We start from the raw sequence: 23,143 nt of genomic DNA on the forward strand, positions 1-23,143 counted from the left end.
TATGACAGAAAGGACTCCTTTATAATTCTCAAAGTACTCTAACAGCACTATTTTCTTTGATTCTATTAGCAATTGTGAAAAAATTCCTTTCTTTGGATTGTGCTCATTTAACTCTACTTGCCTTGGGCTGGACATTGTGAGACATGACTGCTTGTTTGACATCCTATATGCAAACTTGATTTATACATTTAAATTTATTCCAACATATGGTAATAGGAAGGGCCTGACAGTGCTGAAAGGTGCCTTAGAGAAAACTTCACAGGTGATGAAACTAAGGTGCAGGGACATGAACAGCTTTCCTAAGGTCACTCAACCTTTGAATAGTGGAGTCACTGGATCCATTCGAAGAGAGTCTTACTTTCCTTGCGAGGGGGATGTCTACCATGGGCCACCACCTCTCTGACAGTACTCAAAGACCGACCTTGGCTTTGGAAGAAATCTTGGCTAGCTCAGGAACGTTTATGTCTTTCGAGTCTTTCTTTCTTTTATAAAAGAATCCTGGAGAAAAAAAGAGAAAGATCTTCATGGTCACCAAATACTGGACATCAGCCTTCTCAGAGGCCGGCCCTTTAGCCCACATTTTGGAGGACTTTAGTGGGCCAGACACTGGCAAAGAGTGAGGTGGCCGAGTCAGCCTTTTCCCACTTGTGGTCTCCCAGGACTGGGGATGGTCAACTAAAAACCAATCAATATAGGTTTCATTTTTGTTTTCTGTATAAATAGTTGGCTTATCTGAAATAACCTTTTTCCAAGAGCTAATAGCCATAAATTTCTGCAACTGGGCATGTTTAGAAATGCCTCTTAGCTATTTTTGTTGATTTATTTGGTCTGTATTTGTGCAATCCAGCTTTGGGCATGGAAGCAAGCAGCCCTGGTCACCAGTCCTCCTCCTCTAATGAATTAAACTGAGGAGACACGGTCTGGCTCCTGTGGGAAAGACCCCATGTGGGCTCCCTTGGTGTTACAGCTCAGCCCGGGGGAAATTACCAAGTCTTGGAGAATCATCTTCAGTTCTTTTTGTGGAACTTTAGTGTGCATTTTCCCCTGTTATCTATCTATCTACCTATCTATCTGCAACTCCAATGTCCAATAATATGATGGTTTTATGTTGTAGAGTATTAACTCACTGGCATATCAAAAATACAAAAATTAAAATGCCAGTACTGTTTGGTATGTAGCTTCATGGAAAAGTTTATGTGAAATATGTTAAGTGAGCATTGCATGTATTTTATTATAGTGTGAAAATTTTATGTACACACTTGAATAAAGATTAGACATTTTCTCAAAAAGAGGAGTAGGCTGATAATTCTTGATGACCTACTATATGCCAGCTTTGCTTCACTTAATCCTTGGAAGAAACGCAGCAAATGAGGGATTATTACTTCCATTTAAAGGTGAAGAATCTGAGTCTCAGCAAGGTTAAATAACTCACCTAAGGTCATACAGTTAAGATAAAGGCATGACCAGGACTACAGGTGAGCCCCAAAGCTAAAATCCATGCTATTTTTATTCTGCCAGGTTGCATTCCAGAGACACCTAAGCAATTCTTGATTTAGGTAAAGGGTTTAGAGTTATGGCATTTTTTTGGTTAAAAATTAAAATAAAAATATGAAGACATTTTGTCCCCTCTGTATTTACTGGATTATTAATTTCTGAGTTGGAGGGAAGAAAACATGAATGGTACAATAGAGAAAACTCATCATCCCTCTGTTCTCCTGCTTCTAGAACAATGTTGTTACCTCTCTCTGGGCATCCATTTGCCAGGCAACAATATACGTGTCTGAGGTCTAAAGTTGAAAGGCTTCCACGAAAAGAATGCAATAGTTTAAGCCTTGAGTGTAAGACAGAGCAATAAAGCAATCAGTATGGGCAGGACTAAATGTAGATGAAATTCAGAAATAGAAATTTATTTTTTATTTCCAAGTCCACAGCATTCTTTCTCATGCTTTTCCCTGTCTTTTGCAGTGATTCCTTGTCAGCACCATGACTTGTCTCGGTTGAAGTTAATAAACTTACTCTTATTTGGTGATTAATTATTTATCAAGTTTAATTCATTCCTTCTCCCAGGAATATTCCTATTTTAGCTGGAGACAGACTCTTCAGGTTCAAGAGTGAATCCACAGGCATGGCATTTTAGATGTCCATCAGCGGATATCAGTCTGCCAATAGATCCCCATTGCTCCTGAAATCGCGCAATTATTTGTTTCTCTGATGAATCAGAGGTGAGCCTGTAGGGCTGCCTCTATCTAGTTCACTGCCCCAAGGATTCATTTTTCCACTCAGTAGAGGGGTAGCTGAAACTTTGGGGAACTGGGGAGACCTGCCCTTATCTCACAGTTAGTAGGTGATAGACAGGTTAGGACCCAGTGCTTCTCTCTAGAATCACAGACCCCCAGAGCTGGCGAGGCTCTTAGAGCTGTACTGGGCACATCCATCTTCCTTGTGACCTCCTCACCAAAGAGCGGTTGCCTTGTCGTGACAGAGGCCCCATATCAGCCCAGTGATTTTTCACACATTGCTGATCTGAGCTTCGTGTCACTTTGGTGACTCCACTTAGGACAGCACAGAGAAATCTAACCCTCGTCTCTGACCACCTGGACCCTGACTTCCCTTTTCCAGGTTGAACATTCTTAGTTTCTTCAACTCTTCTCCATGTGACTACTTCAAACCCACAGATCATCCTACACCTGCTTTTCTGAATTTGCTATAATTCACCTCAAAGTAGGGTGCTCAGAACCAAACCTGGTCCTCCAGCTGAGGTGTGGATTCACTCACTCACTCAGTGTCAAACTCCTCTCAGCTCAGTGAGGAGTAGGGCGGGATGCTAGCCCCACTGCTCAGACACAGGACCCTTTGGGTTGCTGGTCAAGACCAAATTAGTGTGATTTTTAGTGGGACTTATGGTCTCCTGCTTCTCTTAAGTCCTACCCCATGGCCTCCTGTTGTAGCGTGTGCTTCGTTCTCCACCAAGCTGCTTCTCCGTGCGGGAAGCTGGCCCTATTTGTGTGAAAACCCATCCTGCTCCTCTGGGGTATGTGCCTGCCACAGGCTTTTATAAAACATATTTGGGTCGTAATGAGAAAACCTTCCCTCAGATCCCGGTCCAGCTTTTGTTCCTTTGTGATGCCAAAGTTGACATGCCCTCCATCTGTCTCTGTAATAAAACTGAATCTCTAGGACGTGAAGCCATCTCTCCACTCAGGGGTCAATCTTGAGCCAGTGGGGTGGAGGCGAGGTGAACTCACACATGCACAGAGATGCTTCACAGGCGTGGAAAACTACCCGTCCAGCTCCTTTCCCATCCAGTCCCTCCTCCCTCGCTCGGCTCTTCACACGCAGTGGAATGAATTGGCTCACAGGAGAAAGTGCAGTGGCCCAGCAACAGGGTGCACAGTTTCAGTCAAGGCTGGAAAGGCTTTTCTGGAGTCACAACTCTGGAAACAAGAGGCAGCAGAACTTCGACATCTGTGCCAGTGGAGTCTTTCCTCACTCACACCACCAGTCCTCACCCCAGCCCCTTCCTCTAGTTGAAGAGCTCCTTCCAGTGGAATTTCTTGGCACAGCTTACATTTATCATGGGTCTTTCCCACCCATTAATAAGATAAGGGAAATTAAAAACCCAGAGAGGTCATTTGTATGGGTCACACCGAGAACCCTGTTACCTTTGTCCCAAGCTTCCCTTATCAAGTCACCTGCCAATTCATACATCTCATGGGCGAGCAAGGAGAGAAAGTCTGTAGCCTCTTGTAGGTGCCTCGCTTCTCTAACCCAACTCAGAAGTCGCTCAGGCTGATGATATCTCCATGACTTCTGTTTCTGTCACAGGAAGGAGCTGTGGACCTTCTGAGTGGCACTCTGCTTCCACTAAGTCAGCAGCCCTCGTGGGCTGTGCCCAGGTGACCCCTTGTACCCACTCCATGCCGCACTCTGTAAGGCGCATATGAGCTTTTGTTGAGTCAGATCTTCCTTGAAGGGAAAAAAAATCATCAAGGATCTAAGTATAAACAAGCTCTCAGTGTGGAGCAAATGAGAAATTCCAAACTTTTCCATGACAGAATGGCATCCCCTACCCACCCCTGAGTTCATGTCATGGATATTCCCTGCTTTTTGGTCCACAGAAGAACTCGCCAGAGCTAACTCACATCCATCATTCTTGTTTTCAGATGTTGTTTAGGTCAAGTTTAAGCTTTCTGGCTTTGAGCTTCAGTTCTGACACCAACTCTGCACTCATTGCATGCAAATTTTAGTCAAAAGCTGTGTTGTCATAAGTATATTCCCCCCCTCACCGGGAGCAACCCTCCACCTGACCCATCTCTGCATACACACTTAAAAAACCCCAAAAGCGTTTCATATTGCTGGTTTGGCAGAAGGAAGTGTAAATGTTATGTCAGTGCTAAGACACTACTTAATCCTGATAGATGAGTTGTCAGGGAAGCATGACGCTCATTGACAGGCATTAAATGACACCGTGGCTCCCAGCGGGGCACCAACAGGCCCTGAAGTTCCAGGATGTGTGAGAATGACAATGGCAACCAGACCTGTGGTGGTGACCATTTCTCAATGTCCACAAAATCAAATCATTGTCGTGTGCCTCTAAAACTAACACAATGTTATATGCAAATTATATCCCAATAATAACAACTCCCCCCGCCCCCCCCAAAAAAAAATCCCCAAACCCTCAAAGACAAGAAAACACCAGAGTCAAGGATGGAATCGTCTCTGTGTTCCACTGCAGGGTACGCTGTCAGTCTGGCTGGGCCTGGGTTGGAGACAGTAGCAAGTGCTTCTGGGTCACCAGGTTAGCCACACACCCAGGCAGTCTGGGCCCTCAGCTTTGAGTGAGGGATTACCTGAAAGAAGCCAGGCTTTCCCGATCACAGAGGGCCTTTGATGGTGTCAGAAATTCCTAGAGGAGGAGGCTTGAGAAGAAAGTAAGAAAAGCTGAACATCTGTTCTCTGTAAAAAGAGTGAGTATGTTCCCTCCACCCCCCAAAAAGTCCACCCCCAGCTCTTTGCTCTCCGGGTCCTCTGGGTAGTTCTCTTGTCCTGGCGTCTGTGAGGCTGAGCAGGTTAACCAGGTGCAAAGAGGCTAACCGAGTGGTTTGTAAACTTGGACATTAGTATTTAAGAAATACTGATGCCTGAGCCCTCCCTGCAGAGGCTATAGTGCCATAGGTGTTAAATAGGGCTGGGCCTCTGTGTGTTTCTGTGAGGACTCCCAGGATATGCCAACGAGTGGGCAGAGCTGACACCATGGGACTGAGGGCCACGCTACAGTGCGGGGGACTGCGGGGACCACCAGTACATAAGACTGAATGCTGCTGGACTTCTATCTTCCACAGAGCAAAATCAGCACTGGTTTCCCACGCACTGCAATGGTTGCTAGGCATTAAAAAAACCTATAAGTATTCTACACTCATTTCAAGGAGAAAATGGGACTTTCTTCTGTCTGTCCCTCCATCACCTTCTCAGTGAGGGGCCTGGCCCGTCACTGGATTGACTGGAGACAGGCAAAAACGGTCCAGGTAGAAGAGGCCACACAGGGGCTCTGGCCTAAAACGTATCCTAAACCCCATATCAGGCCCAGAGCAGACTCAGGAAATAAGTCAAGGTCACATGTGAAGCCTTTGCATAGTGGAGAGGAGGACATTGCATGGAAAGCAAGAGTTCTCTCCTTTCCCTTGCCGACTTTGGATGGGCAGTCTGGGAAAGTCTGTGTGAAGGCCACGCCTGTGACTAAACTAGGAGCTCTTTGTGTCCCAGAACTGTCGCTCCAGCCCCTTTTCTTGGGCAGTAAATAACCCTGGGCTTGGAACAACAAGCCCTGGTGACACATTCACGGTGGCTGTGGGAGGAGCAGAGTCTGGACATCTGAGTGCAAAACTCAGAGCTTGGGGCCTCGTCGGACTCTCCAGACTGAGACTTCCTCACAGCAGAGACTGGCAGCGACCGTGGCCATGGGAGAGTGACCCAGGTCCTAGGAGCAACCAAGGAAAGGAGTAGGTCCTAGAGTGCCTTCTGTGGTGCTCCACTGAGCCCCCAATACAGGGGAGATGCACTCCCCCCACCAGCTGCTGGGAGTACTGATGCTAATGACTGACAGCTGTGTCCGTTGGTGGCCAGGCCTTACCCAGAAAGAAACTGTTATCCACCTCAAGGGGTTTGCTGCTTGGGGTACTGCTCTATTCAGGAACCAGATGTGGCTGTGGCCAGCTAGCTCAGTTGATTAGAGCATCATCCCGATACACCAAGGTTGCAGGATCGATCCCTGGTCAGAGCACACATAAGAATCAATCAACAAATTCATCACTACATGGAACAACAAACCAATGCTTCTCTCTCTCCCTCTCCTTTCTCTTCTTTCTCTTGAAATCAATTTGAAACAAATTTTTAAAAACAACAAAGATTGAGATGGGGTTGTCTTTAGGAGTTTTATTTACTTGCAGCAAATCAAGGAAATAGAGGACTCACATCCCAAATTCTGTCTCCCTGAAGGAAGCTATTACTTACACAGGCTGTTTGGTCAGTAACATGTCGACTTCTTCTTTGCAGTTGGCCACACTTATCCTGCTGGATTAGGTCAAGCTTATCCTCTGCCAAATCCTGCTACATTTTCATATTTAGCAAGAATAGTGTTCAGTAAGATGGGCCCAAACCTTGAGACCTTTGTCCTGTCTGACGGAACTACGCTGCCCCAGGTCATTCCCACTTTCTGGAAATGGCTGAGGCTGGCATCACAGGGGCCGACCCTTCTCCTCAGTCTGGGACACACTGGCTTTGGAGCTTCTTAGAGCACTGGGTGCCTGAGTTGCCCTTACGTGGCTGGGTCAGCTCCTTCTGCTTCTCTGCCCTGCCATCCTCACTTCCTCTTGGGCAGATCTCCTGAGCTGAGCACACTCTCAATAAGCCATCTGCATGTGCCTTGGCTGTTGTGGCTCGTGAGCTGAGCACTAGCATACGAACCCAGGGTCTCCAGTTTATTCTGATCATGCCACAAGCCTGGGCTGAGGGCCAGGTCCCTGGTGGGGGGCACGTGAGAGGCAACCGGTTGATGTTCCTTTCACACACCAATGTTTCTATCCCTCTCTTTCTACCTCCCTTCCCCTCTCTCTAAAAAATAATAAATTGCCCTGGGTGGTGTGGCTTAGTGGATTGAGTGCCGGCCTGTGAACCAAAGGGTCGCTGGTTCGATTCCCATTCAGGGCATGTGCCTGGGTTGTAGGTCAGGTCTTCTATAGAGGGCGCACAAAAGGCAACCACACATTGATGTTTCTCTCCCTCTCTCCCCCTCCTCTAATACAAATAAATAAATAAAATCTTTTAAAAAATAATAAACCATCTGCATGCTACCCTCCATCACAGGGCACTCAAGCCAAGTGACTCTCCTCACAGCCTCTGTTCCCTCTGAGGTCAGCTCTAAGACCAATGGTATTAACCTCACCCTAGAAAAATGACTTGCTTTGTATTTGGGGTGGGGAGAGGTTTTTTTTCAGGTGTAAATCTCTGGCATTTCTTTCCCTTCTGACACTGATGGCCTTCCTAAGGAGACCTGGGGAGGGCCCCTGGGACCACCCATGACTAAAGCTTCAGTGATTCTAGAAATCTGCACCTGAAGTGGCCCAGGAGACAGACTGCAAAGGGATCCCAAAGACCACGAAGGTAGCAGGCTGAAAGGCTGCTGGGAGCAACCATGTGGGATCAACAGATGCTGAGGGAAAGTTGGAAGAGGGTCAAGGAAGAGCAGGCAGAGAACTTGCTTCAGAGAGGAGAGATTTCTGTTTAATTTCCTGGATTAGTTACTTTTAATGGTTTAAAAAAATCCACATTGTTAATTTACTGCTGAGCCTTTGTAATTTGAGAGCTCCGGGCCTTGCAGGGAGGGACGATGGCTGCAGACTTGTGCAGCGTTAGGTCTCATGATGTGAGCATGCCGCGGGAGGCCCCACCTGTGTGTACAATGTGCTTAAAGGATTAGAGCCAACTTGGAAATCATGGTGTGTTTTACCTGGAGTAAGTACCTTATTCTTTAAGCTTCTATTTCCTTGAAGGAGGGGGGCCAGAAATCCATCAGTTCTCTCAGGGAATAGGTGCAGGAGACACCCTGCTGGTGGGATTTCGGGATGGTGTAAGTGCAGGCGGAGGACAGATGTGTTGTTTATATATTTGATGTGAAATATAATTTCAGTACTTGTGAGTTTGATTCAGAGGTGCTGCTGAACGAAGGTGGCGTTTTCAGGGAGATGCAGGTGCTGGGGGGCTGGAGGCAGTTGCAGTGTGAGGGCCCCGGGTGGAGATGAAAGGGACATTCTCAAAGAAGTATTATTATGGTCTACGTGTTCCTGTCAGGGTCTTCAGGAAAGGTAAGTAAACACCCGATGTTCTCTATTTAAACAAAAGATATTCTTGGCCTGGAGCAGGTGATTATTAAACTGAAGACAGAAATTTCTGTCCCCTCCACAGGATTTACGGGGAGCAGAGGTCAGTGCCTTTATAAAAGAATGGCCATTGTCTGCTTCAGCTGGGCCACTGCTGTTGGTGATTTGTCCTCCACAGATCTGTAGGGCAGGAGGAGGGTGGGAGAACATGGTAACGAGAAATATATAAGCTCAATAACTTATGATCCTTAAGAAACAAAACCACACACAGATATGTCTAATACAGACACAGTCCTTTATTTTAAAAACACTCATGTTGCAAAAAGTACATAGAAAAATAAAGTTTGGTCGGGGTAGTTTATTAAACTTCAAGTCATGGGCCTAGATATGCTACAGATTGAAGCAGAGCTTGTTACACATGTAGAGAACCCCAACTAACTTATTAAACAGGATGGAAAACAGGCTGGGGGTGGCATGGTCTGGGGCGCCCTCCAGCTTCCCCTTGGACACCGCACACCAACTCTTCAAATGTTGTTCTGCCAGTTCAGACAGCTGAGTGACTAGTTCCAACGAGGGAAAGGCAAGATGGATGCACAAACCAAGTCATTTTAAACAAAGACTTTTATTTTTTTTTTGCAACACAATACATAGCACAGTTAAATGTTTAATGCTTGCAGAACTGCAGGTTGTAAGAATTAAATTTAGAAGGTGGGGAGAGAAAGGGCACTGAGCAGAGAATGAGCACTGAACACTGTCTCACCAGACATGTGAACAGAAGAAAGAGATTTGGGCTATGCTGCCTTCTACATCCCGAGAAGTGTGAGCAGCACAGGGTATTTTACAATATTTCAACGTGGAGCCCAAACGATAGAAAGTGGGGTGAAACAGGCCAGCTTTCTATCTACTTTGGCAGTTTTGCCACCAACAGTAAATTGGCCCTTTTAATAGGAGGAAATCGAAAGGTTTCTCACTAAAGAGAATTAAGTGATGGGATCAAGAGATTTCCAGGCCTCAGCACCTCATTAGTAGCTGGTTTTCCTCATTCCTATGTCTCCCTCTCCCAGGTCACCTGAGACAACAGGGCGAAAACCGAACAGTGGACACACATCTCCTTTGCACTCTTCTCCTCTCTGAAGTCACAAGGTATAGGCATTAAACACAGTTCCCAAAGCATTTGGACAGATTTTGTTTGTTTTGTAATGGAAGTTACAACGATGTTGTGTTTTGAAAACTGTTTCTTTTTTCTTAGCTTCTTCCTGCAAAGTGCTCTAGGCCCATCGGCTTGATCAAGGACTGGGCTCTCTAATGCCCAGGTCACCTTTTCTTCCCCACCTGCCCCTGAGCCCTCAATTTCCACTGAACAGCTCAACGGTACCAGGTACTGACCCTGCATTTGCACTGTTTTCCCTTGTGTGTGAAAGCCACTCCTCCTACCTCCTCTGCCTGCAGGGATCCCAAAGAATTGTCAGACTTTGAACTGTAACAGCAGCCACCAGAAAGTCCTATAAAAGCAGCAGTGACCTTCTGGAGCTGTCAAATCTTTAAATAGGACTTGGGATTTAATGCTGTGTATTTTTAAAAGAAAAAAAAATAAGAATTGTTAGATACCAAAAAATGCATGTCTTTTGGCCAATTCAGAATCTGGCCTCCCCCCCTTTTTTTAACCCAGGAAAGATAAAGTTTGGGGGGCAAAAATAGACCAGATCTCAGGCTAAATAAGGAAGACATATGTTAGGTGCAGCCAGACTAAAAGTCTGGACTGAAAAGAAGCCATTCATTCTGTGGGTGATTGCTGTGGAAAAGGAACAAAAAATATAAGGAAGGCGTGTAAAGAATTAATTGTGTGATCTGTCATGATGCAGTCCGCATTGCATGACCTGAGAACTCCAGGAGCCTTCTCATTCTAAATTCTCAAGCCCAGGGCAAAAGATCCAGAAGAGGTTTTTTGTTGTTGTTGTTTGTTTGTTTGTTTTTAAATACCTTTTGCTAATAAAATTGCAGTGTCCCCAGCAGCAGTGTGGAGACTTTTCCTTTGGCTTCCATCTTGGACATACGGAGACTCATCTGGCCTAAGCCCACTTCTTACAGTAGTGTTCTGTTTATACAGCTTGTCTTAAACCCACAGTGAGTGCTTCTTGGTCTACTTGGGCCACACTGCAAATACTTAAATTGGTGTACTCTTGAAAAAGGAATAAGAAGCAGCTTATATTTTCATGTCCTCCTACCCATCTCTATAGCCTAAGACAGAGTTCGCTGAGTGTGACCAGTTGTCAGTGAGATCCTCTACTTCCCTCTCTCACAGGGACAAAGACAAACCTTGGTCATATTCCAAAGCCAACGAGGCTTTTGAACTTAAATCTAATTCAGTAGGTGACATCCTTATCTTGGCTGTCTTTTCTCAGGTTTGGTCTTTCGGAGTCATAGCTTGGTTACATCAGAGAACAAAATTACAGGAACGAAATCCTCAGAAGTGCTGTGGACCGCTTGTACAAAATCAAAGTCAAGTGCTGGAAACCACTTGACTTTACCCCTCTCCACTTCAAACAGGTCTCTAAAAGCAAAAATGACCTACGTCATCTGTTGGGGGAACTGTTTGGATACTAAATTATTCACTGGTCCGGATCTTCCCCTGGCCCACCAGTGAAGACTCTGGAATTTCCATGCAAACCTCCAGCAGTTTTGGTCTGCATGCCTCTTGCTCCCCAGCCCTCCCTGGCCCTGGCCCCTCTGGGCTTGTGGAAAGACCGCCTGGGGAAGGCAGTTTTGGATCACACTGTGGGTGGCTGTCGTCTGAGCTGGCAGCTACCAGAAAGCCGGGTGCCAGCTTCCCCAGCAGTACAGGTAGGGGTAGTGAGGATAGCTGTGGTACACGGAGAGGAAGGGGGCCCGGGAGAACCCCTCCTCTTTCAGGGCTGGCAAGGAGGCATGCTTCTCCAGGCCGCCCAGGTCTGAGGTGAGCTGCTTTCGCTTGGTCTTATAGCGTCTGTTCTGGAACCATATTTTCACCTGGGTCTCGGTGAGCTTGAGGTTCCTGGCCAGATGAGCCCTTTCAGGGGCTGACAGGTACTTCTGGTGGCTGAACTTCCTCTCTAATTCGACGACCTGGGTGTGGGAAAAGGCGGCGCGGGAGCGCTTCTGTGGCTGCTTGGGAGCTTGGGGCAAGCTTGGGGAGGTGGCTGAAATGTTTTCACAGTCCAACAGGTAAGTCTCCAAGTGCCTATCTGGAAACAAGAGGGGGAAGAAGGGCAGGGAAGGAAAAAGTTACATGTTAGCAGGGAAGAGGACAGAATTCAGTCTGCCCTTATCTCTTCAGTGAGTGAACAAACAGTGCACTGTCATCTTGGATACATCTCACTTTTTTCGCATGACAAAGAGCTCTCCGAAGTGGGGAGTGAACACATAATTGTACTATGTGTTAGTTTTCTAATAGCCATCAAGAACCCCAAGTAACAGGCGGTTAGTGCAGGAACTTCCTGCTATGTCATTCAGTAGAATGAAGCAGGGGTTCTGGGTATGTGTACTGAGGAGGGGTGGGAGAAAGGAGGCAGGGAAGACACCAAGAAATAAAGTGCCTCGTGAAGAACCCAAGGGCGTTTGGTGTTAACATCCGGGCGGTGAGAGCGGGCTTGTGTGACAGGAGAGGCCGTGAGGGCTACCCAAGCACCTTCTCTGGCTTTGATCCGCCCCCCACACCAACTTTTTTTTTCCCTAAATGAGCCGTTAGGATGCCTCATAAGGAGAGATGGGAAAGGAAGTAAGTCTACTTTAAATGTCCCAACGGTGTTCTATGTCCTGAAGACCAGCGGAACTCCCAGCTTTGTTATTTTACTGCTCCTGTGATTGGGAATCGAGGGGGGGTGTTTGCCGGGCAAATCCTAACGTATTCATATAAGTGATTATTAATTAGTTGCTATACATCAGTTATTGTAGCTGCGGAGAGGTAACATGGGGCTGGCACCGATCGAAAGTCGCAGGGTGGCTGGGTGCCACGGTCGGGGTTCCACCGACTCTGGGGTTACAGTGGCACTGCGTGCGCTCTGGCTTCTGAGCCCGAGAAGCTGGGAGCCAATGGAGCGCGGAGCACCCGGCGGGAGAGTCTGCATCCTGCGCCACCTGGACGCTGGGGCTCAGGGTTAATATCTGTGGCGCGCCCGCGCGGGAGGCAGTGCGGTCCCTCCGCCTGTCGCCGCGGGGCCCCTCAAACCTGCAGCCGGAGCTCCGGGAGGTGCGACTTGGGCCCGCCCTCACGCCCGCGCAGCCTGCAGGAGGTTCGACCTCTGCCGGACCTCACCCCGGCCAGCCCGGCCTCCCAGGCCTCGCGGGTTTACCTGGCTCCGTCTCCGCCGGCGACTCGGCCTCCCAGGGCGCAGCGCCCGGTTGAGGGATCGGATCATCCTTCTGCGCTCCAGCGTCCTCTCTTATCCCCTGCGGCTCCGACTCTGGGTGTCGCCCTGCGGCCCGTAGGTGCGGGGGCCGAAACTGCGGACTGCCTGTGTGGCTGTCCCGCCGCTCGCTGCTGTCCCGCAGGATGTCCTGGATGAGGAAGGAGGTGAGCGGCCTGGCCTGGGTGACCGCCCCCGCCTGCCCGGGCCGCGGCTCCGGAGCCCTGAGCATCCTGCTGGTTCGGCTGCACCCAGGACTCGGACCAGCTGCTGCGCCTGCTGCCGCCGCCCCACTTTCACTTTCCGCCGCCCGCGCGCGCTTATAGCCCTGGGGGCGCGCGCCGCGCCGACTTCCCATTGGCTGCAGAGACCTGGATCGCGCCTCCGATTGGCCGCCCAGTGCTCCAGGTGAGGGGGCGGAAAAGGGGAGGCCTTCGCACAGTCTTGGGTCCCTCTGCCCTAGGAGGTTCCTTCCCAAATTCCTTCTCTTCCCGGCTGTCCTCCTCCGCTATTACGTCCTTGTCCCAGGCTGGTAGTGAAAACCAAAGCGGGTCTCCTCTGACTCAACCCACAACAGTATGTTCAGACGCTTCTGGGGAATAATGATGCAGGAGAGAAATACTCCAACTAGTTCCTACACAATAGATTGTTAACGCATCTATCTTTACTCACAAAAGATGGGTGGGGCAACTACCACCATTTCAGTTTACAGGTGGGAATTCTGGGTGCCCGGTGACAAGGAGAAATTGGTAGCAAAGCTGCATCTGCTGAGGTTCTCAAAGAGGAGTGACAGCGAAGTGCAGTTCCTGACCCCAGGCTGGATTCAGTACTGGACGTTATTGGAGCCACTGATGAAAAGTGCGATAGCAATGACGGATTAAAGTATTGAATTAATGTTAAATTTACTGAAGTTGATAACACCATTGTAAACGAATATTCTTAGAAAATAAACACTAAAGTATGCAGGGACTAGGTCCCACGATGTATTTAACTTACCCGTAACTGGTTCAGAAACAACGATACCAATGGATCCATCTCATATGATAAAGTGAATGGGTTAAAATATTAACAATTGGTGAATCTGGTATGCAGGTGATCTTTTGAACTATTTTTATTTATGCAACTTTTCTGTAGTCCTGGTCTGAGGAAACTTCCATTGGACTTTAAACTTTTAAAAAGGGTAGTTATGTTGTATGGGCAGGCTAGATAGGAAGTAGGTTATTGTGGATGAAGCAGCTTGTGCAATGGGATGGTCTTTCGTAAAGATGATTTTCTTTTCTCGTTTTTCATTTCAAAAAATTTTAAACATTTTCTTTTGAAATAGTTATAGATTCACAGAAATGTGCAAAATTAGTACCCTCAGCCTACTCCAATAATGACATTATATAACTGCACTACAATATAATACCAGGAAATTGACATCAGTACGTTAAATGGCTAGTGATGTTGAATATCTTTTCATGTGCTGCTTTTCCATCCATGCGGACTTAATGGTGGAATATCTGTTCGCTTTTCCATCCATGCGGACTTAATGGTGGAATATCTGTTCAACTCTTTGCACATGTTATAATTAATTTTTTTTATTTTTGCTGTTGAGTTTTAATAGTTCTTTGTATATTCTATGTGCAAACCTTTGTTGAATATATGGAATGCAAATATTTTCTCCTAGTTTGTATCTTGTCTTTTTTTAAAAAAATCTTTTTAACAGGATATTTCACAATACAAAAGTTTTACATTTTGGTAGAGTCCAATTTATAAACTTTTTATTTTACAGATTTTGCTCTTGGTGTCTTGACTGAGAACCTCTTGCTTATCTGTAGGTGCTGAAGATGGTCTCCTGTGTCATCATCTAAAGGTTTTATATTTTACCTTCAAATCCATGACTTATTTCAAATTAATGTTTGTTTATGGTGTGAGGTTTATGTTGAGGTGGCCTCTTTTTACTTTTAAAATTTAGAGCTAGGTGGCATTTCAAATCAGTGGGGGAAATGTGAATTATTTAATAATTAGTACTGCCATTTGGAAAAAATAAAGTTCTATTCTTGTAACAAAATAAATCCCAGATGGCCCCATAATTTAAACCATAAACAGGCACACAGAAAAAAAAAGTTTAATCACACTCATCACTAGGGAAATGCAAATCAAAGCCACACTGAGATGCCCTTTGCCCACCTATCAGATTGACAGAGGCTCAAAAGATGGATGATACCCAGTGTTGGTGGATGGTGGAGGAGTGGTCATTCCCACACCAATCTGGAGGGAAAGTAAATCAGCTTCTTGTATTTGAATGATGGCAAAATCCGTCCAAATTAAAACTGGGCATATTCTTTGACACAAGTATTCCATGCTTAGGGATTTACCCTAGAAACATACAAACACTCATTGTATTGACTTGTGGAAATATTCTCAGTTTGGTCAGAGGCTGATTTGAGTTACAAAAAGAAAAGTTATAGAATGAACCTATTGTGCAATAAAACCACAGTTACAAGTTATCAGTATAATATATTACATTTGAGCATTTTAACATATAGAATATATCTGGAAGGATTTCAGAACCTCAGTTACTGCTGATCAGTGAGATGGAAATAGCAAATTGGAAGTAGGACAGGAAGAAGGGAGAACAAGGGGCATTTCCTTGTACTAGTTTATAATTAAAAAAAATAAAAATTTAGATCTGGATCTGAGCTTGGGCTCCCCTCTCCCACCGCCACCTCCTCAGATCTCAAATGTGCCTTCAGAATGCGGATGCACCCACAGCACTTGCCTTCACTCGCCTTTCCTTTTGTGCTGTGTATTTGGGTGTTTCTGTGGATGGGTCCTCTTCTTCCTTAGACTGAGAGCTCTCTGAGCAGGACTGCATCATCCTCACATTTATATTATCCCTAATACCTGGCATAGTTTTTGGCACCTGGAAGGTACTCAGTAAATGTTTGTTGGCTGGTCATCTGGCTTCAGGTACCACGAGGCATCTCACTGGCTGGCAGCTTTATTTATTCATAAGGGAGCACAGGATCAAGGCAGACCCCAGAGTAAGGTCTGTGCACTTCCCTATGCCGTGTCTTCCCTGTGCTGTGTCTTCCCTGTGCCATGCAGCTTAAACTGGGAGAAATAACCAAGGACAGTCAAGAAGACACAAAAGGGGCTGTAGGGGGACCGCTTTAGATGGAATAGAATTCCAGAGAAGAATATTGCTCCTCCTCCCATGGCTATCCCCTCCCTAATCCCTGTAATATGTGATTGTGCTCTGCCAAAAAACAAGTTGCAGATGAAATTAAAGTTGCTAATCAACTGACCTTGAGTTGAGAAGGTCATTCTGGATTATCCAGATGGCGCTGATATAATCAGCACATCCTTGCCTGTTGAAGAGGTGGCAGAGAGTTGAGTCTGGGGAGCTGAGACACTGAGGGGAGGTTAGGGTGCCGGGAGGTGGGGTAGACACGCCGGCCTTTGCTGGCATCGGAAGTGGCAGGAGGAGCAGAGTGGGAGCCCAGGGATGCCGTGGCCTCTAGAAGCCAGAAGAGGCAAGAAATGGATTCTCCTCCAGAGCCTCTGGAAGGAATACAGCTTTGTTGGCACCTTGACAAAATGGGCCAAAATGTAAGGCCCATTTTGGACTTCTGCCCCTAGAAACTCATACAGGGCATTTACAAAAGATGCAGAAATAAAAGAAGGACTACCAGCTCTGCCCTGATGTGAACTTTGGTCTCTTTAAACATTTTTGAAATGTACATTTTGACCCATAATCTCATCCCTTCATTAAGCTTCTTCTTTGTATACTTTTTTTTTCCAGTAGGATAAATGTAATTTTATATCCTGTTTTCCTTCCAACTTCATATTATATCATCAGCATGTATATGAGTATATTACTCCTCCACATTTTAAAAAAGATTTTATTTATTTATTTTTAGAGAGCGGTGAAGGGAGAGAGAAGGAGAGGGAGAGAAACAATGATGTGCGAGAGATACAGCAACCAGTTGCTTCTTGCACACTCCCAACTGAGCCAGTATAGGCAAGTGCCCTCACGGGAAATTGAACTGGTTACCTTTTGATCCACAGGCCATCACTCAATCCACTGAGCCGGAGCAGCCAGGGTCCCATTACATATTTTAAAAACCACCTAAATCCAAAGACACTTAGAACTATAAGGGACTTTGGGATCATCTAATAAAATTTCTTGTTTTTCTGGCAAAGAATCTAAGATTTACAGACACTACAGAACCATAACTAGAAATGAAGTCCCATAAACCTGTAGTTCAAACATGACCCTGGTGCCCCCTACCCACCCAACCTGCCTCCAGTGCCACCCTCCAGGGTGGGAAGTGGAGGTGCATTTATAGAATGTCCTGTACAAGCATGTTTCAAAATATACCTGGGGTTTATTTTAAGCAATTGCGGTAACACGTGCAGACACAGAAATGACTGTCATAAAGGAAGATGTGTTTATACTCATGGGTCCCTAGAAACAAGTGTCACAACACACTAAGGGGTCACATGGGGCAACCCCAAGTTGGGGAGGAGAAAGGGGAAGGAGTGAACATGGGCACAAGTCTCGCTATGGCTTTTGTGGGGAGGAATGGGCCAGGATAAGCAGGCTGTGATTGGAGAGTTTGGATGTCAGCAGGCTCTGGGCCCTGGGGCCCTCTCCAGTTATCTGGTACCTGGCGCTGGGTGATCTGGGGCAGCGGGAATATTGGCCAGGAGGGAGAGAGCTAGAGAGAGGAGATGGGTGGGAGTGTGGACTCAGGATTCTTTGGTTTGCATAGCAAAGGCTTGCTTTTAGCCATGTTGTTTGCTATTTCTAGGAATTAGTTGACTCTGGCAGACACCAAGACATCCCAGTATCATAAAATACAGAAACTAAACACAACTCATACAAAATGCTCATGAGGCTACATCATTTTCACAGCACACATACTTCTTTTAAAATATGTTTCAAGGCCTCCTGGGGGTTGCCACATCAGGTTTGGGCTTTACATAAAGGTGTTGGGATGTGCATCTCCCAGGAAGGCACTTGGCGTTGGCTCTGCTAATTCAGAAAGACCAAAAGAAAAGAAGAGAAAAAAGAGGAGTCGACCACCACCGCCACCACCACCACAATAAAAAGGGCTATAAGCCTTCTGCCAGCCAACAAGGTTTACAAGACTGCCAAGAAGGTAGCAGCCCCAGTTAATGATGCCCAGATGCAGGCAGGAGAGGCTGAGGGATAACCCCCGGGGTCTAACTCAGTTGGTGGCCCAGCTGCCAGGGTGCACGCCCAGGTGTATGGAGTTAGCTCTCTAGAGGCTTCCTGCTCATGGCCCAGATGAAGGAGCTGGTTGGGGTGTGGCCTTCTTTCTTTTATTTCTCTTCCCCTTGAGACCCTCCAGGCCCAGACCTCCACTTCCTATTCCCAGTCCTAATGGATGTGGATGGGCTTCTGTGAGAGCAGACACACTGATATGCTCGGGGGGAGACTCCTACCATCCTCACTCTAAAACAAGCCACCTTGGCACAGTGCCAGTCCTCCTGACTTGGCTTCCTGGGTGGGAGTGTGGGGTGGGAGAAAACCGCCCTCAGCTCTTGGAAGTTCAGTGATGTTGGAGTTCATACTTGGCCCTTCGTTACCTTTCCAGGTTGGCCTGGGTCATTCAAATGCATTAAAAAGGGTTCATTTGTTCCCCATCCTCATGTCCCCTCTTGCAGTAAAACTGTAGACTGTTTAGCCCATATGGAGAAAGGAATTTTTGGAGATAGCTTCATGGAGTTCAGGGTGTCTTACAATCCCAGAACAGCCAAGAGGAAAGGTTTGCCTTTTTGAAGGAGGACAAGTGGCTAATAGTGTAGGCTCTGGCAGTGGGACTTCGGACAAGTTACTTAACCTTTCTGAGCCTGCCTCAGTTTCCTCATGCAAAATGGATGCAGTAGCACAGAAGAAGGGGTAATTATGTGACACGATGGCGGTGCTAGCTGACACTTTGGGAGATCATTGTGCAATATATGAGTGTGTTAAACCAACACGTTTTATACCCTGAACTGACCCACCAAGAAGGGGGAGAGGAAACTGACAAACAAGTGCGCCCTTGTGACTGGCTCAGTGTAGGTGCTAATCTTCACCGCGACCCACCGGGAATCACTCTTACAGATGAGAAGACAAATGCCCGGAGCCTGAAGGGGCCACGCCCAGGTTCTCACCCTGACCTAAGCTGTCCTGGTTCCTGAGCCAGCACCCTGCTCACCAGGTACACAACTGGGGTGCAGAAGACACCTGGCCCCGGGCCGTCCCGTCACCTCTTACAGGTGCTTTACTCAGCCTGCCCTGCCTCCTTGCTTCTCTCTCCCCTCCTGCAGGAGCATGATCGGCCGAGCCCATGAAAAGAGGGACAATCAAATCATCTCCACAGAGTCAGCCTGGGTCACAGGCCCCTTCCCCGGAGTGGCTCAAAGTACTGGCTCCCCACTGACATTGCTCGGTGCCCTACATTTTCCCAGGTGGCATTTAGGTTAAGATTATTGCCACGTGTTAGTGTGACAATGCTCTGTGTGTTTGGTGACACACTAAGTTACCTCCAGGTACACAATGGCATGGACTAGGCAGACTTTTGTTTTCCAGCTGGTGGTTGGCAGAGTGCAGAGCCACAGGGTATGACAGCTGTGACATGAGACAGGAGGGTGAGGCCCCTGCCCAGAGCCCAGGAAAACTAGTCTGGGGGTGGTGGGGTGGGGATAGCAGCCTGGGTGGCTAGGCCCATGCTCCTCAGGCTCAGAGGTGCAGACAGGTTACCCAGGGACCTTGTTAAAATGCAGGCTCTGCTTTGGTAGGTCTGGCTGGGCCCCGAGAGTCTGACTCCCAACAAATTCCAGGTGCTGCTGCTGCTGGCCCCAGGACCCCCTCCCCTTCTAAGTGGCGAGGAGCTGGGAGCTCTGAACAGAGAGGTCCTGAAGGAGGGACAGAGGCTACTGTGGACCCAGATGATCGACTCCATTTTTTCTTTGAGGGACTCCAGACTTGTATGTGCCTCTACCTGCTGGCCCTTCTTTTTTTCAAAGATTTTATTTATTTATTTTTAGAGAAAGGGGAAGGGAGGGAGAGAAATGTCAGTGTGAGAGAGAAACATCGTCGTATGTAGCCTGGTTGGGGACTGAACCTGCAACCTAGGCATGTGCCCTGACCCTGACTGGAAATCAAACCAGTGACCTTTTGCTTTGTGGGTTGACACCCAACCCACTGAGCCATACTAGTCAGGGCACATGCCTGTGCCCTTTATTTCACTTTGAAATCATTCATGTTTCAAGCCCCATACCTGCTGAAAGGCCCCTCTTCCTCCATCCTGACTCCCTTTCAGAAGGTCTGTTCCAGCCAGCCTATGGACCAAAAGGTTGCCACTTCAGTTCCCCGTCAGAGCACATGCCTGGGTTGTGGCCCAGGTCCTCGATGTTTCTCTCCCTCCCTTTCTCCTCCCTTTCCCCTCTCTCTAAAAAATAAATAAATAAAACCTTTCTTAAAAAAAGAAAAAAGAAATAGGTCTGTTCTTCTAAACTTTGTAGCTGTTCATGCCAGTTTTCCCTGCAGGCCCTTCTGTGCAGCCAAGGGGGTGAGGGTTTGGGAAACTGGGCCAGCAGATACCAGCTCAACCTTATTATGCCCCTCTTCTGTGCTCGTCAGCCAAGAAGAGCCATCAGGGAAGGTTTGTTGGGCGACAGGAACAATGTAAGAGTATTTTGTGACAGTGACCCTGGTCACCTCCACGTGGCCCCCTGCATGGTTGTGCATCTCTGGAGAGCTGAGGCTGTGGGGCTGCACCCACGGGGATTTCCCTGCGTACTAACTGGGTGGCCATGGTCGCTCTGCGCCTGGTCTGCTCGACAGCTTAACAGAGGCCACCAGGGAGACACACTGGGGGTTGTTTGTCTAGAGAAGGAGGCTCTGACCTTCCCACATCTCTCTGCTGCCAGGAGCAATTTGAGACCTACTCTTTCCCATTCCCTCCAGATCTCAGCGTTCCCCACAGAACTGAGCAGGCTGCTGTGAGTGGTGCCCCCAAATGATGGTACCTAGGGCAGCCGATCTATTGAGAAGGGTGTAGAGCCAGTTTCCGGGGAAGGGTGAGTGCCCATCCCTGTGGGTGAGGTGCTAGGGGCTTGGCCTCTGCATGGCTCTGCAGAGACCTGTGACCCCTGTGACAGACAGGGCCTGGGGACCCAGAGAGACTGTCTCACAAGGAAAACTGTCCCCTCTCCAGGTTTTTGTTTCTGTCACATGCCAATGGACATGTTCAGGTGTTTAAAAACACCTGTTCACAGAACAGCCTCTTGTCGGAACCAGCAGGGAGCTGAGTGGCAGGTAGAAACACTCAAGAGTCCGACAAGCATGATGTGGCTTCTTCCCTGGAGACCTGGGACAGGGCAGTTGTTTCTTCCACGACTGATGGGCATAGACCTTTCCTGAAAATTATTTGGGACGACACAGCCACAGACCACGGGGAAGGGAATGAGTCCCTGGGCCAGGGGTCCTGTTTGGCCTGAGGCAAGTCCCGCCTCTGTGGGGGGTCAGGCAGACAAGGCTTGCTGGTGTTTTCAGAGCCCTGGACAGGCAGGGGCCAGCCACCCAGACACAGGGGTGGGGGGCACTGGGGGGTGAGTACAGACCCTGCCGGACCACCCCTAAAGTTCCTGAGGTCTGAAATGCTTTGAGCATCAGCAAGGCCTTTCATCCTGTTCATGTATTTATCCAGATTCCCATCCCCCCATGGGGCTGGGGGAAGGAGGGGGAGGGGAGGGGAGAAGGGAGCGTAATCTGGAAGGCAGGGGGACAAGCCTGAGGGAGAGAGGAAAGTGGCGGGAACCAGGATGAGCTATGGTTTTGCCATGTAACAATTCACAGAGTCGCATGTTACGAGGACTTAACCAATGTTTTAGAAGTGGGGAAACTGAGGTTCAGAGAATCAAAATGACCCATCCAAGGCAACACCTTTGTGACTAAGTTAGAACTTTAACCTATGTCTCTGAATTTGTAGGGTGGTTTTATTTCTATCTCCTAAAACAGGTGATTTTTTAAAAATAAAGTGTTTTAAAGAGTCTAAAAATTCAGAGGTAATTGCTATAATTTACTTTAAAAAAAAGAATGTTTTTTTTTTTTAAATGCTGCAGGCACTGCCAAGGCCCTCATTGTGAGCATGTTGTTTCCGTGACAGCACCATGGACATGTTCAGGCCTTTAAAAACACCTGTTAAGGTAGCCTCTTGTCAGGACCAGGAAGGAGCTGAGTGGTGGGTAGGAAAACTGATGAGTCTGATCAAGCCTGACACAGCTTCTTCCCTGGAGACTGGGACAGGCTGACCCCAGCAGGAGGAGGCTGGGGAGGGTGGGGGCTGAGGGCCGCAGGGGGAGTCGGGGCTGACCAGGGGGTCTAACAGACAGGGCTGGGGGTGAGCCCTGGCCTCTCATACTGAGCTCCATTCCAGGCCCCTGACACTAGGTCCACCGAGCACAAGGGGCCCTGCACATTTCTGATGACCATCTCCATCACACAGGGACAGAGCCATTTGGTGCCATCTGAGTTGTGGGCAGGAGAGAAAGTGTGGAAGGGGTGGCTGAGGATGGGGCCTCCAAGAACAGAAAGGAAGCCTGGTGAGATAACTGGTCTTTTTTTTTTCTTTTTTAAAGTATATTTTATTGATTATGCTATTACAGCTGTCACATTTTTTCTTCCCTTTATCCCCCTCTGCACCCCTTCTCTCCAGCATTCCTCACCCTTAGTTAATGTCCATGGATTGTACATACAAGTTCTTTGGCTTCCCCATTTCCCATATGACTCTTAACCTCCCTCTATTTTGTACCTACCATTTATGCTTCTTATTCCCTCTACCTTTTCCCCCATTCTCTCCCCTCTGGCTCCCTGCTGATAATGCTCCATGTGATCTCCATTTTTGTGATTATGTTCCTATCCTAGTTGTTTGCTTAGTTTGTTTTTGTTTTTGTTTTTTTAGGTTTGGTTGTTGATAGTTGTGAGTTTGTTGTCATTTTACTGTCCACGGTTTTGATCTTCTTTTTCTTTTTTTTTAAATTTCATTTATTTATTTTTAGAGAGGGGAAAGGAGGGGGAGAGAGAGAGAGGGAGAGAAACATCAATGTATGGTTGCCCCTCACATGGCCCCCACCAGGGACCTGGCCCATAGCCCAGGCATGTGCCCTGACTGGGAATTGAACTGGTGACCCTGTGGTTCACAGGCCAGCACTCAGTCCAATAAGCTACACCAGCCAGGACCTGATCTTCTTTTTCTTAGATAAGTCCGTTTAACATTTCATTTAATAAGGGCTTGGTGATTATGAGTCTTTTAACTTGTCCTTATCTGGAAAGCACTTTATCTGACCTTCCATTCTAAATGAAAGCTTTGCTGGATAGAGTAA

At 47.4% G+C, this 23,143-nt stretch overlaps 1 protein-coding gene across 1 annotated transcript; it reads right to left on the reverse strand.

Moving 5' to 3' along the window:
• Positions 1–8,676: 8,676 nt before the first annotated feature.
• NKX3-1 (NK3 homeobox 1) lies at positions 8,677–13,041 on the reverse strand. The gene is made up of 2 exons (XM_045852819.1): positions 12,704–13,041; positions 8,677–11,596 (listed from the first exon to the last, which is right to left on the reverse strand). The coding sequence occupies exons 1-2, from the start codon at positions 12,987–12,989 to the stop codon at positions 11,178–11,180; spliced, it is 705 nt and encodes a 234-aa protein (XP_045708775.1). The 5' UTR covers positions 12,990–13,041; the 3' UTR covers positions 8,677–11,177.
• Positions 13,042–23,143: the final 10,102 nt, after the last annotated feature.

Source organism: Phyllostomus hastatus, unplaced genomic scaffold (genome assembly GCF_019186645.2).
Source record: "Phyllostomus hastatus isolate PE091 unplaced genomic scaffold, TTU_PhHast_1.1 phas_contig_98, whole genome shotgun sequence".
Taxonomy (NCBI): domain Eukaryota; kingdom Metazoa; phylum Chordata; class Mammalia; order Chiroptera; family Phyllostomidae; genus Phyllostomus; species Phyllostomus hastatus.

What these genes read in the sequence shown, in the direction of transcription:
- NKX3-1 (XM_045852819.1), bottom strand. Translation starts at nt 12,989, where the DNA reads ATGCTCAGGGCTCCGGAGCCGCGGCCCGGGCAGGCGGGGGCGGTCACC. An exon ending in GCCGGCGGAGACGGAGCCAG is followed by an intron (nt 11,597 to 12,703) that starts GTAAACCCGCGA and finishes TCTTGTTTCCAG; the next exon opens with ATAGGCACTTGGAGACTTAC.